Source organism: Rutilus rutilus (assembly GCF_951802725.1).
Source record: "Rutilus rutilus genome assembly, chromosome: 1".
NCBI lineage: Eukaryota > Metazoa > Chordata > Actinopteri > Cypriniformes > Leuciscidae > Rutilus > Rutilus rutilus.
Genome location: NC_140209.1, coordinates 39905644 through 39922712, shown reverse-complemented (window position 1 = coordinate 39922712; position 17069 = coordinate 39905644). Strand labels below are relative to the sequence as shown.

Genomic DNA, 17069 nt, shown 5'->3' with positions numbered 1-17069 from the left:
ATCAGGATAACTACAGTGACAACATCAAATTTGTAGTAAATAGAAGTATAAAAACATGTTGTTTTTTGAAACATAGTTTGTCTGTTAAAAGGAAGTTGTTTTTTTTGTTTGTTTTTTTGTCTGAAGCCTTTTTATTGGCAGATGCTTTTTAAAGGTACAATATGTAAGATTTTTGTAATAAAATATCCAAAAATCACTTGCACAATGTGATATATTTCCTGCAGTTGTGTACTTACAATGTCCCAAAAGTTCCCAAAGATTTTTAATTTCAGAGAAATTTTACTTTTAAATAATGGCTCATCCCTGGTCATTGTCGCCTGTCAATGACATAATATCCTTGTTATCCCTGGTTTCCGCTCTTACATAGTAACCATGGCGACAGACGTGGAAAACTGCGTTACGTCTAGCGGCACGCTCACGCTGTTGTTGTTTCGTTCAAATATTATGGACCATGGCAAGCAGACTTTGGGACAAAAGGAGAACTAAAACGAGGATCAATGTCAGCGTGGCGTTTTCGAGAGCTTCACATCCGTGACAAACTTCGACTTGACAGAGACGCCACTCTTGCATGTACTTTATTAGACAGGTGAGCAAATGTACATAAAACGAATCAATGTTATATAGCTCAACATTATGAAATGTTAGAATATGATCAGTATGTTATTCTAATGTTGATCTAGCTTACTGCTAGTCTCATATAGCAAACAAACTAACACATAGAATAACATTATAACTGCGTTACTTCACAAGTTTCATTCGTCTAATAAACTGACCTGTGTGAGTAGTAATTCTGCACTTGCGGGTCCTCATTCCTTTATATCCGCGGGACTCGCGTGTGGCGCTGATATCTGTCTCTCATTAGCAATCGCGACCTGCTTCATAACACAGTCATGTTAAAAACATCAGTGTATTCACTCATCCATAAACATTATTAGATCCATCAGCATGACGACAAGTTCCATAATTCCACTTATGCGTCATCAACCTACGCCTTTATTATTGTAAGAGGTCAGCGACCCTTACCGCCGAAAAAAATTACATATTGTAGCTTTAAGGATGATTAAGGCAAAAATAAAGGGGACATATCATGCTAAATCCACTTTTTTAGCCCTTAAAGGGTTAGTTCACCCAAAAATGAAAATTCTGTCAGTAATTACTCACCCTCATGTTGTTCCAACCGCGTAAGACCTTCGTTCATCTTCGGAACACAAATTAAGCTATTTTTGATGAAATCTGAGCCATGTTTCACTCCTCCATAGGCTTCCAGTGTGACCGAAACTTGCTGGCCCAGAAAAGTTATTAAAGAGATCGTTAATATAGTCCAAGTGACTCCAGTGGCTCAATCTTAAGTATATCAAGCGACGAGAATACTTTTTGTGCGCAAAAACAAACAAAAATAACGACTTTATTCCACTATTCATTTCCTTCTCTCTCGACCTCTAGTTGGTTCGCGTAGTGTTTTTGCGCAGCGCGTCTGTGTTACACGTCACCACGTAGGCTCACTATTGGCCGACGCCGGTCATGTGTGTGTTGCGTGATGACGTGCAACACAGACGCGCAGCGCAAACACACTACGAGGTCCAGAGAGAAGGAAATGAAAAGTGGAATAAAGTCGTTATTTTTGTTTGTTTTTGCGCACAAAAAGTATTCTCGTCGCATGATAAACTTAATGTAGTGCCACTGTAGTTACTTGGACTATATTAACGATGTTTTAATAACTATTCTGGGCCGGTGAGTTTCGGTCACACTGGAAGCCTATGGAGGAGTCAAAATTCTGTCAGATTTCATCAAAAATATCTTAATTTGTGTTCCGAAGATGAACGAAAGACTTACATGGTTGGAACAACATGAGGGTGAGTAATTACTTACAGAATTTTCATTTTTGGGTGAACTAACCCTTTAAATGCATTTTGTTGTATATTTGGAGTGTTTAGAAGTACAGAAAAGTTGAAATTATTCTCTTCAGGTGCTTCGGTGATATCTTTATATTCTGTTTTGGTCATATTTTTCAACCTGTTCCGATTTTTCTGTTCTCTATGACGTTTTTTGAACTATTACGTCACAGTATTTGCAGCGGAACTGCCAAATAAGGACATTGACTTCCGGCCCAACACTTCGAGCAATCCGCCATTTTTATTTCTCGCTGCAATTTTGTAGTCCAAGCTAAAGGATGCAGAAGTTACGAGAGGGTAAGTTAAAATGTTCGGTTGTTGGATGTAGTAACCCACACGCTTCATTACACCGTCTAATGTAGATAAACGGCCGCGCTTGTGACAAGGGCGCATGTTTAACTGAAAGAACGAGTAGAGACAGATACCCGGTCGCGCGCGCGCACACTCTCTCTCTTCGGAGCCAGGCGAAAGTGTAAACAAGACTTCACAGTCTCCAAACTAGACGCTGTCTTGCTCTCTCTCCCTCACACATATTAATCAAAATAAATCAACACGGTGGTAAAAGGTCGGAAAACCAAAGTTTCATGTGTAAATACAGTAACACACCATTGCGATACATCCATATGAAGACGTTGTTCTGCAGGTTCGTCGTCTTCATTTTCATCTCGCTCCGGCTCTGACTCTGGCTCGAACATGTAAGGCTGGCTGGACAAGTCTTCCGTTGTTGACATTTTGTTAATAACGTGTGAATAAAAAGTTTCTGTGCCGCTAGATAATCGTATCTCTGCTATCAAACTACAAAAATGGCCGAACGGGGTGGAGTTGAACCTTTGCAACCTGGAGAGGGGGCGGGGTATGAAGTGTCTCAATTGTATTTAAAGAGACCGCACCAAAACGAGTTGCTCTCAGACGCACATCAGAAAAGGGGTAGAAAAGGGGCCTGTGGAGCTATAATAATGAGGAATTCAGACCCAAGCATTGCAGTTCTGCTTTATATAGACTACAAATGTATGATTTATATGTAAAAAGGAACGATTTAAAAGCATATGTCTCTTTTAAGTGAGTTTTTTTTTATTTTATTTTTTTATGGAGTAATACAAATGAACCTAATTCAAGACTGTCAACATGTCTTAAAGGGGTCATGAACTGCATTGTTTTTATAATGTTCTCCAAGGTCCACTTATAATGTTATCAAGATGTTTACATTAAAAAAAACATCCTAATTTGGAATTAATAAGCTATTTTCTATCCTGTTCTGAACGAACACTCTGTTCTGACGGGCGTACCGCATTCAAGACTTGGAAGTAAACGCTCACTGCTAAATAATTTTTTATCCCCGCCATACATCTGGAATTGTTTTGAAAACTTCCGCTGTTGATAAATACCTTGTTACGTAGTTGAAACATTTGCCATCATTGTGAAACAAGTCAAATCCACAGTCAAATGAAGCAAACAAGCGAAGAGTGTCTTACTGACATGATCTAACTGGAACTTTGTTAAAAATCTAGTTCATCCATGCTTTCTTGTTAGGATCATAAGGATGGCAATGCAAAGACTGTGTTTTTGCACAACTTGGCACTTCAAAACTAATTGTAATCCTCAGAGGCATCTCTATCATTTTGTTTCTGGCGTAATCCTGTATTTGCATCTCTCTCGTATTTTCTACTACATGACATGCGCGAGTGGGCGGGGCTAAAGAGGCAATGATGTAAAAGTAGGCGTTTATCTTCTTCTGTAGAGGCGATCTTTCGTCACACTGTGACGTAACGAGTCGTTTTCTGAGCTTGGTTTCAACAAAAGCCGTTTTTGGACGAACAAGGAAGTTTTGAGCTCTGAAACTTACAGGATATTTGGTAACACTTTAGAATACTGTTCCTTCATTAATGAATAACTACACAGGAACAAACGAGTAACGCATTATTAACATTCTAGTAACTACTATTAACTAACAAGAAACTCTGATTAACAAATTAGTAAGTAATAGCGCTCAGATGAATGTAGTAGTTCATTATTAGCTAATCAAGAACTACTATTTTTTTCATACCTCCCAGATAACTACTATCTACAGGTTCATAATTAACATGAATAATGCATAATTTATAATAAAAGGTAACGGTAACCCACTAGTAATGACTCAAGTATTACTACATCATTCTAAAGGAACTACTAATTATTTGGATCAGTATTCTAAAGTGAAAAACATGATAACTACCTAATATTGACTGAAGTCATTGTAAGCTTTTGAGATTTTTGTAAGATTTTGAATAGTAATTCCTTCCAATGGATTTGGTAACACTTTAGTCATTACTAGTGTGTTCCCATGATCTTCACTTTAGAATACTGATCCAAATAATTAGTAGTTCCTTTAGAACGATGTAGTAACACTTGATTAATTACTAATGAGTTACCATTACCTTACTATATATTATGCATTATTAATATTATTTATGAACCTGTATATAGTAGTTCTTAGTAGTCTTCAGTGAGGTATGAAAAATAGTAGTTACTGATTAGCTAATAGTGAACTACCACATTCGACTGAATGCTATGACTTACTAATTCGTTAATCAGAGTTTCTTGTTAGTTAATAGTAGTTACTACAATGTTAATAATGCGTTACTCATTTGTTCCTGTGTAGTTATTCATTAATGAAGGAACAGTATTCTAAAGTGTTACCGGATATTTTTATAGTACAATGACCTCTTATGTGTCAAAAGGAAAATTTGATTTCTCAATTGATGACCCCTTTTATCTTATGCAATTTTACTTCTCAAGTAGTATTAGTCTTGTTTTTAAGGATATTTAAGGATATTTTTACTTGATGCTCAATAAGAAAATTAAGTGTGAATGGGAGAGGGAACTTGAAAGGATGACAAATGTGCTCTTTCGTGAGTCCAGTTGTGTGATTATGGGTTCGATGCAGATCTCACAGTTGGAGACGTGGTCATTGATCAGATTCTGTCCTTGAATATGCTGATCCTGGAGCAGTTCTCATCCAACAGAGACTGTTGTGTGGCTGCACTAGCTGACAATGTCCTTGAGACTTTGAAGCACCGTGTGCAGTCGCGTACCTTTTGTTTGATGTGCGTTTTTCTAAACAGGTATGCAGCGGTAATGAATGCGTTGGAATGGACATAACCTGCTTGCTATGCTGCCAGAGTAGAGTGAGTGTGTGTGTGTGTGTGTGTGTGTGTTAGGATGTAGAGACTGTGAGGAGCAGATGGTGTCCTCTGTAATGTTGAAGTGTATCGTTTCTCTTTTCCCATCGCCAGTCACAAGGTGTCCATCTGGGGCTGCCTTTACACTGAAATAACTCTGCTCATTTCAATATGTGCATTTATTTTCAACAGAGAGCTTAAAGGCAGAGTCAGACTGTCCGTAAAGTTTCTTTAAGCATTACTTTTCCTCTGTCAGGATTTTCTCTGTCACCTTGGCGCAGAATGAGGGGAGTTATTTGAGAGATGCTTTCACACACTGATGAAGCGCTATTGGTTTGGTGACAAGAAGTGCTGTGGCTGTGTCAGGCATATTGAATTGGGTTTAAATGCATCACGTGCACACACACATTCACACCAACTGTGTTGGAGAAGCTAATTTGAATCTGTAGCTTTTCAAGCTAGATACTCCTTAAAGGTTATGCTATGGTCATGCTGCTACTCTTTCCACAACTTGAAAAATCAACTTGCTAAAAAAACAAAAACTAAAATTTTTGAATTGGTTTTATTTACATGAACAGATTTACTGCAAAAAATCTGATGTTCTAGCTCTACATATATGGGAGAGAGAATACTGCCTTAGTTTACTGCCTTTGTTAGAAAAAAGTAGCTGGAAAAGCTACAGTTTTGAAAACGTTTCAACTACTGTCACTCTATACTGAAAAATAAACTTCATTTGCATATGGATGAAATGTACTGTAGAAAGTGAAACTTGAAGCCTAAAATTTTTGTGCTTTTATTTGTTTTTCATTTATTGGTAGTTATTGAGATCTGTGTTTGATTTCATTTGTCAGGTCATCTATGTTTCATCTATGTTTGGTAGCAGATGTTTTAATAGACGTCTCTCTGCTCAGTGGTATTGTAGTTGAGAATGTTTGTTTAATTTTATTTTTATTTTTTATTTTTATTTTATTTCATATTTTATTTTCACCCTATAATTTAGTTTCAGTTGAATTATTTAGGATATTTCCTTGTAGTTTAGTTTTAACTATAGTATCTGATATGTTAATTTCCATTATTTAAAACATGTTTAGCACTGTTAAAGTTAATGCATTTAATTAGACTTTTTCATTGTGTTGAGATTGTTTCAATGTTATGTTTGAAAAATGTATTTAGGTTAGGTTTGTTTGTAATTCAAAAATCTTATTTCAGTTAAAATATTTGTTCTTTTTTTACATATAATATACAATTTCAACTTTATTAACCTTATATTATATTATATTATAGGATATTAACCTTGTCTCTTCCTCACTTTTTTAATTTCATCTTCCCCAATTTATATTGCTCCTTCACTCAGTGCAGTCTTTCTCTGTACTCTTTCACCTCTCTCGCTCTTTTTCTTCCATTTTTTGTCTCTCTCTTTCTCTATAGTTATCTCTTTTATTCTCTTTAGTGCATGTGCTTTTAGGCTCAATCCTAAAATCTGCGCTCCCATCACTCATGATTTCCTCACGATTTCACACTCAAATGTGCTCCTTACTGTCCTCACACTGTCGCGAGAGCTTTGTCTCTTCTGTCCGTCATTTCTCCTCGTCTTCGTATATCCTCACTGTCCCAGCTGCAGCTGTTCTCTGGTCTAACGTGCTCTAAACGTGCTGAGAATGAGTGCTGTATTGATCTGCAGTCAAATGCCAGTGTATCTACTGCTAAAAGATGAAGCTCATGTGTTGTGTTAGTGTGTTGCTTTGCTCATTTTCTCCTGTTTGCACAAATGCTTTGGTTATGTGTTTGGTTACATAACTCTGAGTATCCCTGCTACCTTCACTCTCTGTGTTTGTCTTTTTATAGGTGATGTTGGCCGAGAAGAAGGGTGGAGATGAGCTGTATGCCATAAAGATCCTGAAGAAGGATGTGGTGATCCAGGATGATGATGTTGAATGCACTATGGTGGAGAAGAGAGTGTTGGCCTTGTCAGGAAAACCACCCTTCCTCACTTATCTGCACTCCTGCTTTCAGACCATGGTACTACAGCTTCTCTTCTCGTCTCGTCTCATTCCTTCTCGTCTCACCTCTGCTATTCTCTTTCTGTCTTGTCTTTCTTCACGTCTTTTCTCACCTCTTCTCGTCTTTTCTATTATCTCTTCTCATTCCTTCTCGTTTCACCTCTGCTATTCTCATCTCGTCTCTTCTCGTCTCGTCTTTCTTCTTGTCTCTTTTTTCCTCTTCTTGTCTCGTCTATTCTCATCTTTTCTCTTGTTTCTTCTCATTCCTTCTCATCTCACCTCTGCTATTCTCGTCTCTTCTCATTCCTTCTCGTCTCACCTCCGCTATTCTCTTCTCATCTCATCTTTCTTCTTGTCTCTTCTCACCTCTTCATGTCTTCTCTCTTCTTGACTTTTCTCTCATTCCTTCTCGTCTCATCTCTGCTATTCTCTTCTCATCTCATCTTTCTTCTTGTCTCTTCTCACCTCTTCATGTCTTCTCTCTTCTTGACTTTTCTCTCATTCCTTCTCGTCTCACCTCTGCTATTCTCTTCTCATCTCATCTTTCTTCTTGTCTCTTCTTACCTCTTCATGTCTTTTCTCTTCTTGACTTTTCTCTCATTCCTTCTCATCTCACCTGCAATTCTCTTCTCGTCTCTTCTTGCCTCTTTTCATCTCTTCTCTTCTCACCTCTTCTCTCATCACTTCTCATCTCGTTCTGTCTATTCTCTTCTTGTCTGGTCTCTTCTCTTTTTTTCTCACCTCTCTCTTCTCGCCTCTTTTCTTCTCGCATAATCTCTTCTGTTGCAGTCTTGTCTCTTTTATTGTAGTCTCAAATATTGTCTTTTCAACTTTTCTCTTCTCATCTCTTCTTTGACATAAGCATAAACGCGGGCACACGTCACTTTGTATTCTTTCATTTTTTAGCATGTGACCAAACATACACACGCGTGCACACACACACACACACTAGAATCCATCCCTCCCATCCCCCACACAGTGCTTAGAGACTGCCGTCATTTGTACATCGACAAAAATGGTGTGTGTGTGTGTGGTCATGTGAATGTGACATGCTCACAGTGGGGCAGCGCGCCACACACTCATCTGTGGCCGCAGCAGAGCTGTGACAGGCAGCATCGCCATCTCTCAACATCCTACTGAGCGCCGCATGAGCCCCTGTCACCGACAGCAAGATAGCAAGAGACGGAGAAATCGTGACAGGAAATGAGAGTCAAAGGATAGAGAGTACTGAGTCAGAAACCAATGAGACTTTGGGGGAGGAAAAGATTGTGACGTCATGCGGCTAAAGCTCTTTTATGCCTGATTTTTCTGGAAACGCATTGGATCTCAAACGAAGCTACGTCTCGAAATCATCTCCTCCTTCGCACGCACGTTCGTTAAGAGCAAATAAAGCCTGGTTAGTGGCAAGATACCCAAGCGGGGTGATGGGAGGGGATTTCTTTATGGATGGGGATCAGTCACAGGAGGTATTTGACAGCAAAACAGCTGCAGTCATGTAGATTATCCTCAAGCCTATAATGGGGAGTAAATCAGGTGTGTGTGTGTGTGTGTGTGTGTGTGTGAGCCTCTGTGCGGTTTTGTATGGTGATGTGTTGTAGTTGTGGGAGTTTAGGTAGTTGGTGTGTAGTGGAGTGAGGTAAAGACTCTTTCCCGCCCTCCCTCTTTCCTTCCTGACAGTGATGGGACCTCCTTTAAGCACTGCTGCCTAGCAGTCCCTGTCCCTCTCGCACTCTTCATCACTTTCAGTCTCTTAATCCTCCCTGACTCTAATTCCCCTGACCATCACACACATACACACAAACAAACACACAAACACACACCACCACCACTGCAGGAAATTACACCACCCGCAACTGATGCAAAATAAGCCTCATCATTACAGGAAGAAAGCCAATAAAATGGAGCCCAGGGAAAATGTGGCTGAAACTTGCAGATATGAAGACGTCCAGTGTGTTTTGATCTATGGATTTTGGCTCTGGGATTTGTCTCGTGTTTACTTGTTTGTGAATGTGTTAAAATGTCTTATAGGTCACTAACTGTAAATGTTTTTGCAGGGAGTTGAGTGACAGTAAAGCTATATATATATATATATATATATATAGCATGACTAATTCCATCCAATTCCCAAATTAATGACTCTTATGAATCAAAAATATACAGCGTGACCAGTGTAATCCAATTCCTGAGTGGTTGACTAGATTTTTTGTGTGAGTCAAACAGTTATGAACCACTCTGCAGAACTGTTCTGTTTCTTTATTGTTGTCAGATACCTGAATGTTTTTATGTCAATGAATCAAAAACATGCTGCATGACTAATCCGTCAAATTCCCAAATTAATGACGCTTATGAGCTTTTTCTTTTTAGTGAATCAAAAACAGAACAGCTCTACAGTTACTGAATAACTGTAAATTATTACTTCTGTCCTGTCCAATTCAAAATGAACCAAGAACCTGTAACAATGTGGCTGCAGTAATCATTCGATAAAGGGGAATACCACAGAAAAGCTTTTATTTACAATCAAACTAGTAAAATGCTGGAGACTGCAGAGTAATAATAGTACAACCACACAAACATAAATGGCACACGAACAATGAGCAGAGGGAACTAAGGACTTAAATACATACAGGCATAGGTGCCGATTTATGTTTCTGCCGGTGGGTGCCCAGTGCCCACACTCCACACTCCGCTCTCGATATTTGTCATTAAAATAACGCCATTAAATAGAACCGGCCTCAAATAAACTATAAAAAAGGTGAATATAATCGTGTCTGAAAGCTGCAATCGATTTTGTATTGGTTAAAATCAATGGAGAATATCTCATCTATTTTTCTGTGGGTGCTCGCATACAGGGACTAACCAACATAACATGGAACAGGTGTGTAACTCAAATTAGAAACCATGGCGACTAACAATGAATGAGAACTCCAAATAGGAGCAAGGAAAACTAAACCAAAACACAATTAAACTAAACATAACTCTTACAGAGCTGTGTTCTGTTGTACTAAAGGAATCATCAAGGATTCATTGGTACTAGAATTGTTAAATTTTCATACCTATACTATTCTGGACTGTTTTATTCAAAAATATCCGTTTACACACATCTAAACAAAAATACTGATAAAAACAAAAACTTTTATAACTTTTCTATATTCATCTGGAAGTTACAATAGAATTCAGCTGTCTTACCTTCTGTCATCTATTCTCAGCTGTCCTGTGTTTGTCTCTTAATCTACTGTCTCTGTGTCTTCAGGACCGCCTGTACTTTGTCATGGAATACATCAATGGTGGGGATCTCATGTACCATATCCAGCAGGTCGGGAAGTTTAAGGAGCCTCATGCTGTGTAAGTACAGCTCTCATCTCTGTTTCCGCATAGCGTCATCAAGTGGCTACACTGCAAAGATGTGGCATTTTCAGAGTCAAATCAAAAGCAAAACGTTACTGACTAACAATCCTTTTGAGGGAAAAGGGCCGGTGAGCTCACCAAAGTTAAATGTTGACTTCACAGAACTTGTTCACAGTTGAACTCACTGATAAGCTGTTCAATCAGCTAACTGATTATTTCACCATGAGCTGACCGATTAGTTAATTGATGAGCTCACCAAAATGTGTGTCTGTTAGTTGAATGTGGTTAAAGTAAAGTATTTAGGTAGCACACACTGTAGAATGAACAGGAGCTCTCCTTGTTATTGTCAGATGATGGGGGGAAAGGAGGGACATTCAAAGGGCAGAAAAAAATTCCTGCTGTGCAGTGTTGTCACTTAAGTGACCTCAAACTAGTTTGGGCCACTCTTTCTGCTGTCGCTCCTCCTCCTCTTCCTCAGTGCCCTCCTGTTGGAGAAATGAGGTGTCTACTCAGCATAATTTGTAATTACTGTAGGTGTACGAAAGCCAGGTCAACCTGCTCTCACCATCTTTGACTTTCTCTTTCACTCTTCTTTTTTTCTTTTTATCTCTATTTCTGCAGATCTAATCATCTATTCATCTCTCCCCCTGTGGTTTGTTGAGGTGTTGAGTTGAGGCAGATGAGATGAAAAATATAACGCTTATTTGTGCAATATGTTTAATCTATGGTGATAAAGTAATTGTTGTTTTAACGATGTGCGAGATGACATTATCAACGGCCATTTTGCAAAAATCTAACAAACACAGTGCATAAAGTAGCCTAGTAGAATGCAGTTAGAATGACCCCAAAATTCAAGATATGGGGGCAAAAATGCCCCTGTGTGAGTTTATGTCTTATATTTATACCATAGTTTAGCAACATCACATGAGCGACAGTGCCGTTTTCCCGGATATCAGCATGACTGTGTTCATCAGCATGATCAACAGTTCAATAAACAAGAAGATAATATTGGGAGTTATATTTTAGACACAATATTGTTAGTATTGTCTGTATTTCACCAATGAAAATAGTTCTAAACAAAACCATAGATTAACCATTGTGTGTTATATAGCAACACACAGCAGTGTTTCATTACTGAATGAGTCATGTGCTTTAAACGAATCTGATGAGTCAATAATTCAATGACTCATTCTTGAAGACAGTCACTTGCTTTGTTCCTGAATGAATCAGTCGCATGAACTTTTGCATTTTGTTGATTCTGATTTAATTTTATTGGTAATAGCCCTATATTGTCTTATTATGTAATATGTATTGATTAAATGTAAGACCCTTGACATAGAAGATGTGTACTAATATCTAATAAGGTAAAAAAAAAGGTCAAAATGCCTCTAGAAATGTTAGTGTCTGTCACTGCTGTAAACTAACCACCACCACACAGAATATGAAGAATATGAAATATGAATGAATATGAGCTTTGGGAATTATATGTCCATGACAGACCTAAACCAGCCCAAGGTACCAGCACAAAAACACACTCAGCAGAATAGTCTAATTATCGACAAAATCTAAGAAAATATTTACAAAAATGTCAATATCTTACACCCCTACTCTTACTCTACATTTTTTTGTTTAAATTTAGTATAAGATAAGTAAAAGGTAAACTAGTTCTCCTACTATTAAACCCGTGAGCATTTTGCATTCATAATGCACAATCGCGAGTCATATAGTCTGATGCCTGAATTCATTTAAAGTCATCACATACAAGCTCAAATTCCTGTGAACCACCCTGTAACTAATTTGAAGAAAGAAATAACCAACGGCAAATAGACAGGCGTTTGAGGATGATCTCAGTATGGGCGGCACCTTGGCAGTAGATGACTGAGCTGACCTTTGCGGCAATCTCCTCTCAGAACCGCGTTCTGTCTCCACATCTAACAAGCTTCATCTCTATTTGCTTTGCTTTCAGCTTGCTGTCTGCCCTTTATCATAAAGAATTAGCCCGTCTCTGTGGAGGAGAGCCACATTGTCAGTGTGTTGGATATGATGTGCAGCACAGTTCAAAGGTCAGGGTGATTATAAGCGTCCAATGACTTGATTGCAGCATTGCAATGATTGCAACATGTTGTAGCTGTTGGTAATGGAATAGATCCAGGTTTCCACAAGCAAAATCCCACAATGGTTGTAGGGGCTTTTATTTGTCTGTATTAAGACATAATGAGTGTCAGTCCTATTTGATTGTGAGACGCAGCATATTTTTACACTGGCAGTTTAGTTCGAAACTGGGCACGGTTCGCATGGAAAATAGGTAATGTGAAAGCTATCATGCAGACCCTGGAGCGCACCGGGGTACCGAACCCGAGACTACCTGTAGGAGTGTGAATATGAATGTGAAACCAACTCGGACTTGGTTCACACTTGTTTGGGAAGTAAACTAACCAATTCAACACTAATTCAACAAAACGCTTGTAGGAGTGTGATGGTTTACATTGGATACGAGCAAAAGTGAGCGTGCAGTGTCATCGTGTAGAGTGAGTGCAAATAAATGGCTCAAAATCTGCTGTCTTCTCAAAATAGTCTGTTTGCAAGCAGCAGAATGCTGTCTTAAAGGTGATCTAAGTAACTTTTTTACCTTAACTGAACAGCTTCGGAGTCATTGGAATGGTTATATTACTTATTTCGGGTTGAATGGTGGTCGTTTCGCGCACCCCTGGTACCCGTGAGCAGAAAATCCGCACTTGCAACTTTGAGCCGGCGGGTCGCCGGCCGCCGCGTCAGGAAGTATGGCGTGATATCAGGTCTCGCGATGTAAACAATTGCTTTACGGCCAAAAGAAATCTGCTAAAATGCCATCATTATTGCGCTCCCTCACACTGTTCGAACCCGAATGAAGAAGACGTTTTAAAGAATGTCCCATCTGCTTTGATGTCGTTGATCTACTAGCCTCTGGTGTCTGAGAATCGCCAACGAGCGATTGGGGGGAGCTCTAGACAGAAGCCTGCGAGCAAAAAGCGAGAATACAGCGAAGAAATCCCGAAACTACTGAGCCCCGCTTTAATGCCACGCACAAACAGTAAACCCAAGTGTCGATCACTCTGCTGCTCATAATAGCACTAAATTAATAAAAATAAAGATTAACCTGTTCTGTTTTTCTTTTTTTGTGTGTGTGCTGATGTAAGATGAACGCAAATGCAACAGGGTTCAATACAATCGAGTGTGAATCCAGACTCGGACCACAGCAAACGTGGCCAGTATGAAAGGTCCCACAATTACTATTTCTGTCAGGACCACAATCGTCAAATACGATTGACAATTAGCATACAGTTAGGATTGGCGGTATGGTTCTGTTCTGTTCAAGAACTCCCTGCGCATCCATGCAGCCTAGCATGGATAAGAGCAGGGAGAGCAGCAATAACCCCCCTCAGGGTAAACAGAACAGAACCAACAAGAATGTATTGCAGATATTATTAATTCAAGATTTTAATGTACAACATAATTCGAGATTTTAGTCTGATTCAAAGGGGAATCAGAATGCCAAATCCTGACTGGACGAGAGGAGGAGCTGGGGATAGAGGAGGGTAATTAGTTCCTGAGAAACGCGATAGCTGTTTATAATAATAAAGGAGCTTATACTGTATATGGATGCTGTGATAGGCGTCGTATTCCTATAGGTAGACGTGGATCAGCTGAGAGACCTGCCAGAACTGACGCTACACTTGATTTTCTTCTTACTTTGCTCCTTCTCCCCTATTCTTTCAGTATCTTGATATATAGCTACCATTTATTCACAAAATACACACAAACATCTAGTTTTAAACAAAAAGCCATTTAGCAACCAATACCGCAAATGGTAATAACACAGCGTTAATTATGGCAGACAAATCTCGGTGAGTTTTGTAAATGAAGCTCAAATGAAGCTGTAAAAGTGTTGCAAATGTTTTGCAAATTCACCTCTCGTTTTTCTTTCTCTCTGAGTGGTGATAGCCGAAGGCTAGTTGCTGCTCTGGCCTGGAAACAGAAGTTATCTTTTGACATAATCTGGCTCTGTAGTGAGGCCTGTTTTCTGCTCCACCCCCAGCTGCATTAGTCACTGAACACAGATGCTAATTCTCTTCAAATTTTGCTCTAAAATATGGGACAGACAAACACGCCACCTGATAAATAAAAGATTACTGCATGCTTGTATTAATAACAGATATCTGGCTTGCTTTATCTCTCTTATGTCTTTTCCGAGGGCAAAGCTCCAGTCTCCGTGCTCTCAACTGAAGAGACACCTTTATCAAACGCACCTTTATGTATTATTTAATAGGCAGATCTCTGGAATACTTGATTCTGATTGGTCAGTTGTTACACTATGCAGACCCCTCTACTTCGTGTTGGAGTTTATTTTGTGATAATGGCCATCTGACCGGCTTTTGACCATCCAAATTTTCCAAGAAAAGCAGCTAAACCGATTCATCTCCTGTGCTCTGATGTTCATATTGATTCAGATGTGTGTGTGTGTCTTTAGGTTCTATGCTGCAGAAATTGCCATAGGCTTGTTCTTCCTGCATTTGAAGGGCATTATATACAGGTGAGTGAAGCCCAGACAGCAACACGCATATTAGTCACACATAGAAGTGGAAAAAAAGACTTGCTGATAACAATTGACTGCTCAGTATGGCCACAGCAAGAATATTTAGAGGGGCTGGGGTATTAGACGACTCGCTTCCAGTGCAACACACAAAACACACTTGCTTACACATAGCAATTGATCTAAGAGTCGATGCTGTATTTAGTTTGACGCAAACGAAAACAAGGCTTTGAGGGATGGAAGTACTGTCCATTCAATTTATTGTACTGTTGTTTAACTGAGTGACGATCATTCAGCCAGTGAAACATTGACAACACAATACGTCTTTCCACAATTTTTTTGTGGACAAAAAAAATATTGGATATCTTGGGTTGTGATTAATTAAACTAAATTAAAATAAATGACCTGCGTCTTAATAAAACAATGCAGCGTTTTGACTTGTTTTGCATTTCATTACATACAAAAAACATTATTCTTTTTCATTGTACCAGTACAGCAAGTCCGCCCCTGGACGATGGCCTAAACAGGAAGTAGGGCTGTAATCCAGTCTGTTAACACAAAACATGTTTCCACTGCAAACAGACAGCACTCATGAATTCTTTACAAAGCCCTTTTTTCTCCTTCATCAAGCTCACCTGTAAAGCTGCATAGGCCGGTCAGTGTAATGAATATTAATGGTGTAGTTGAGATGATTTTGCTGGCGACATAAAAAAGTGAATGAATTTTGCAATGATTTTAAATGCTTTATTACCATTTGTCCATTAAGTCTTCACTATTAGACTAATTTCATGACTTAAGAAAGATGATTAAATATTGTTTTGGATTGTAATACAGCAATAGAGTTGGTAAATTCATTAATCTTCTGTGAATCATTTAAAACTGATTTATCCATATGGTATTTCATGTAAAATACTTTAGGGGGAAAAAGCTGAATAGCTAAATATTGTGTTTTGTGCGTGTGTGTGTGTGTGTGTGTGTGTGTGTGTGTGTGTGTGTGTGTGTGTGTGTGTGTGTGTATGTGTAGCCAATGTGATTGTTTGATCAATGTTGAAATATTTTCACTGTTTGCTGTGGGGTAGTTAAAATTTCCTGTGAAACCCACCAGCTCCACCTGCCTAGATCTGCTAGTGGATTTCTGTATGTCTATTCATGCAGCAGCAGCATATCTTACATGCGCACAGCAGTGTGTGTGTGTGTGTGTGTGTGTGTGTGTGTGTGTGTGTGTGTGTGTGTGTGTGTGTGTGTGTGTGTGTGTGTGTGTGTGTGTCAATCTATTAGCAGTAGCAGCTGCTATTAGCTAACATATATTATGTTTTATATATATATATATATAATTTATATAATATAACACAAACTCAAACATCATTGAATAACACATTCTCACAGTCATTCCTTGTTCTTGCTCATTTGCATTTCCTACTGATTCATCTCACCTCTTTGTGCATCAGAGATCTAAAGTTGGATAACGTCATGTTGGACGCAGAGGGTCATATCAAAATTGCTGACTTTGGGATGTGCAAGGAGAATATGCTTGATGGAGTCACCACCAAGACCTTCTGTGGGACCCCTGACTACATCGCCCCTGAGGTAAGTGCTCCGAAAGGGTCCTGTACATGTCTGTTGATGAGTTGCAAAGTATTGAATGAGAGAGAAGAGCCAGTGGCCTACATATTTCATGTGTGTATAATTCATGGACATTTTGCTAATGCAGTAGTACAACTTCCAGAGCTTCACTACTGTACCTGTACTTGGTCTCACACCTACCCACTTTTACCAGTCAGTACTTAGACTAATCTTATATTGGGATAATACATGAAAACTTCAACATAAGAGCTGACTCAGTGAGGAAGTGAGTTGTCTGAATTGTTCAGTCTGATTCGGACTGATTCACGAACAATTTACCAGATTCATTAAAATGAAAAAAAGAGGGATGGGTGATATTTAAAAAATGTATGATTCATTTTTCTTGCATAAAATGGAATTCATTACTAATCAGAAACTATATTTAAAAAGAATATTTGAAGTTGGTACTTTTTACTCTACTGTTCAAAAGTTGGTAGATTGGTAAGATTTATTTTAATACTTTCATTTGAAAGAAGTATTT

General features: G+C 38.8%; 1 protein-coding gene across 2 annotated transcripts in view; it reads left to right on the top strand.

The window, feature by feature from the left end:
- The window catches only part of prkcbb (protein kinase C, beta b), a 132213-nt gene that overhangs the window by 84987 nt on the left and 30157 nt on the right, over positions 1–17069 (top strand). For both annotated transcript variants that reach the window (XM_084434652.1, XM_084434651.1), the window contains exons 10-13: positions 6896–7069; positions 10301–10392; positions 14903–14965; positions 16414–16552. In XM_084434652.1, the coding sequence (XP_084290778.1) occupies positions 6896–7069; positions 10301–10392; positions 14903–14965; positions 16414–16552 (468 nt within the window). The remainder of the gene's footprint in view (positions 1–6895; positions 7070–10300; positions 10393–14902; positions 14966–16413; positions 16553–17069) is intronic.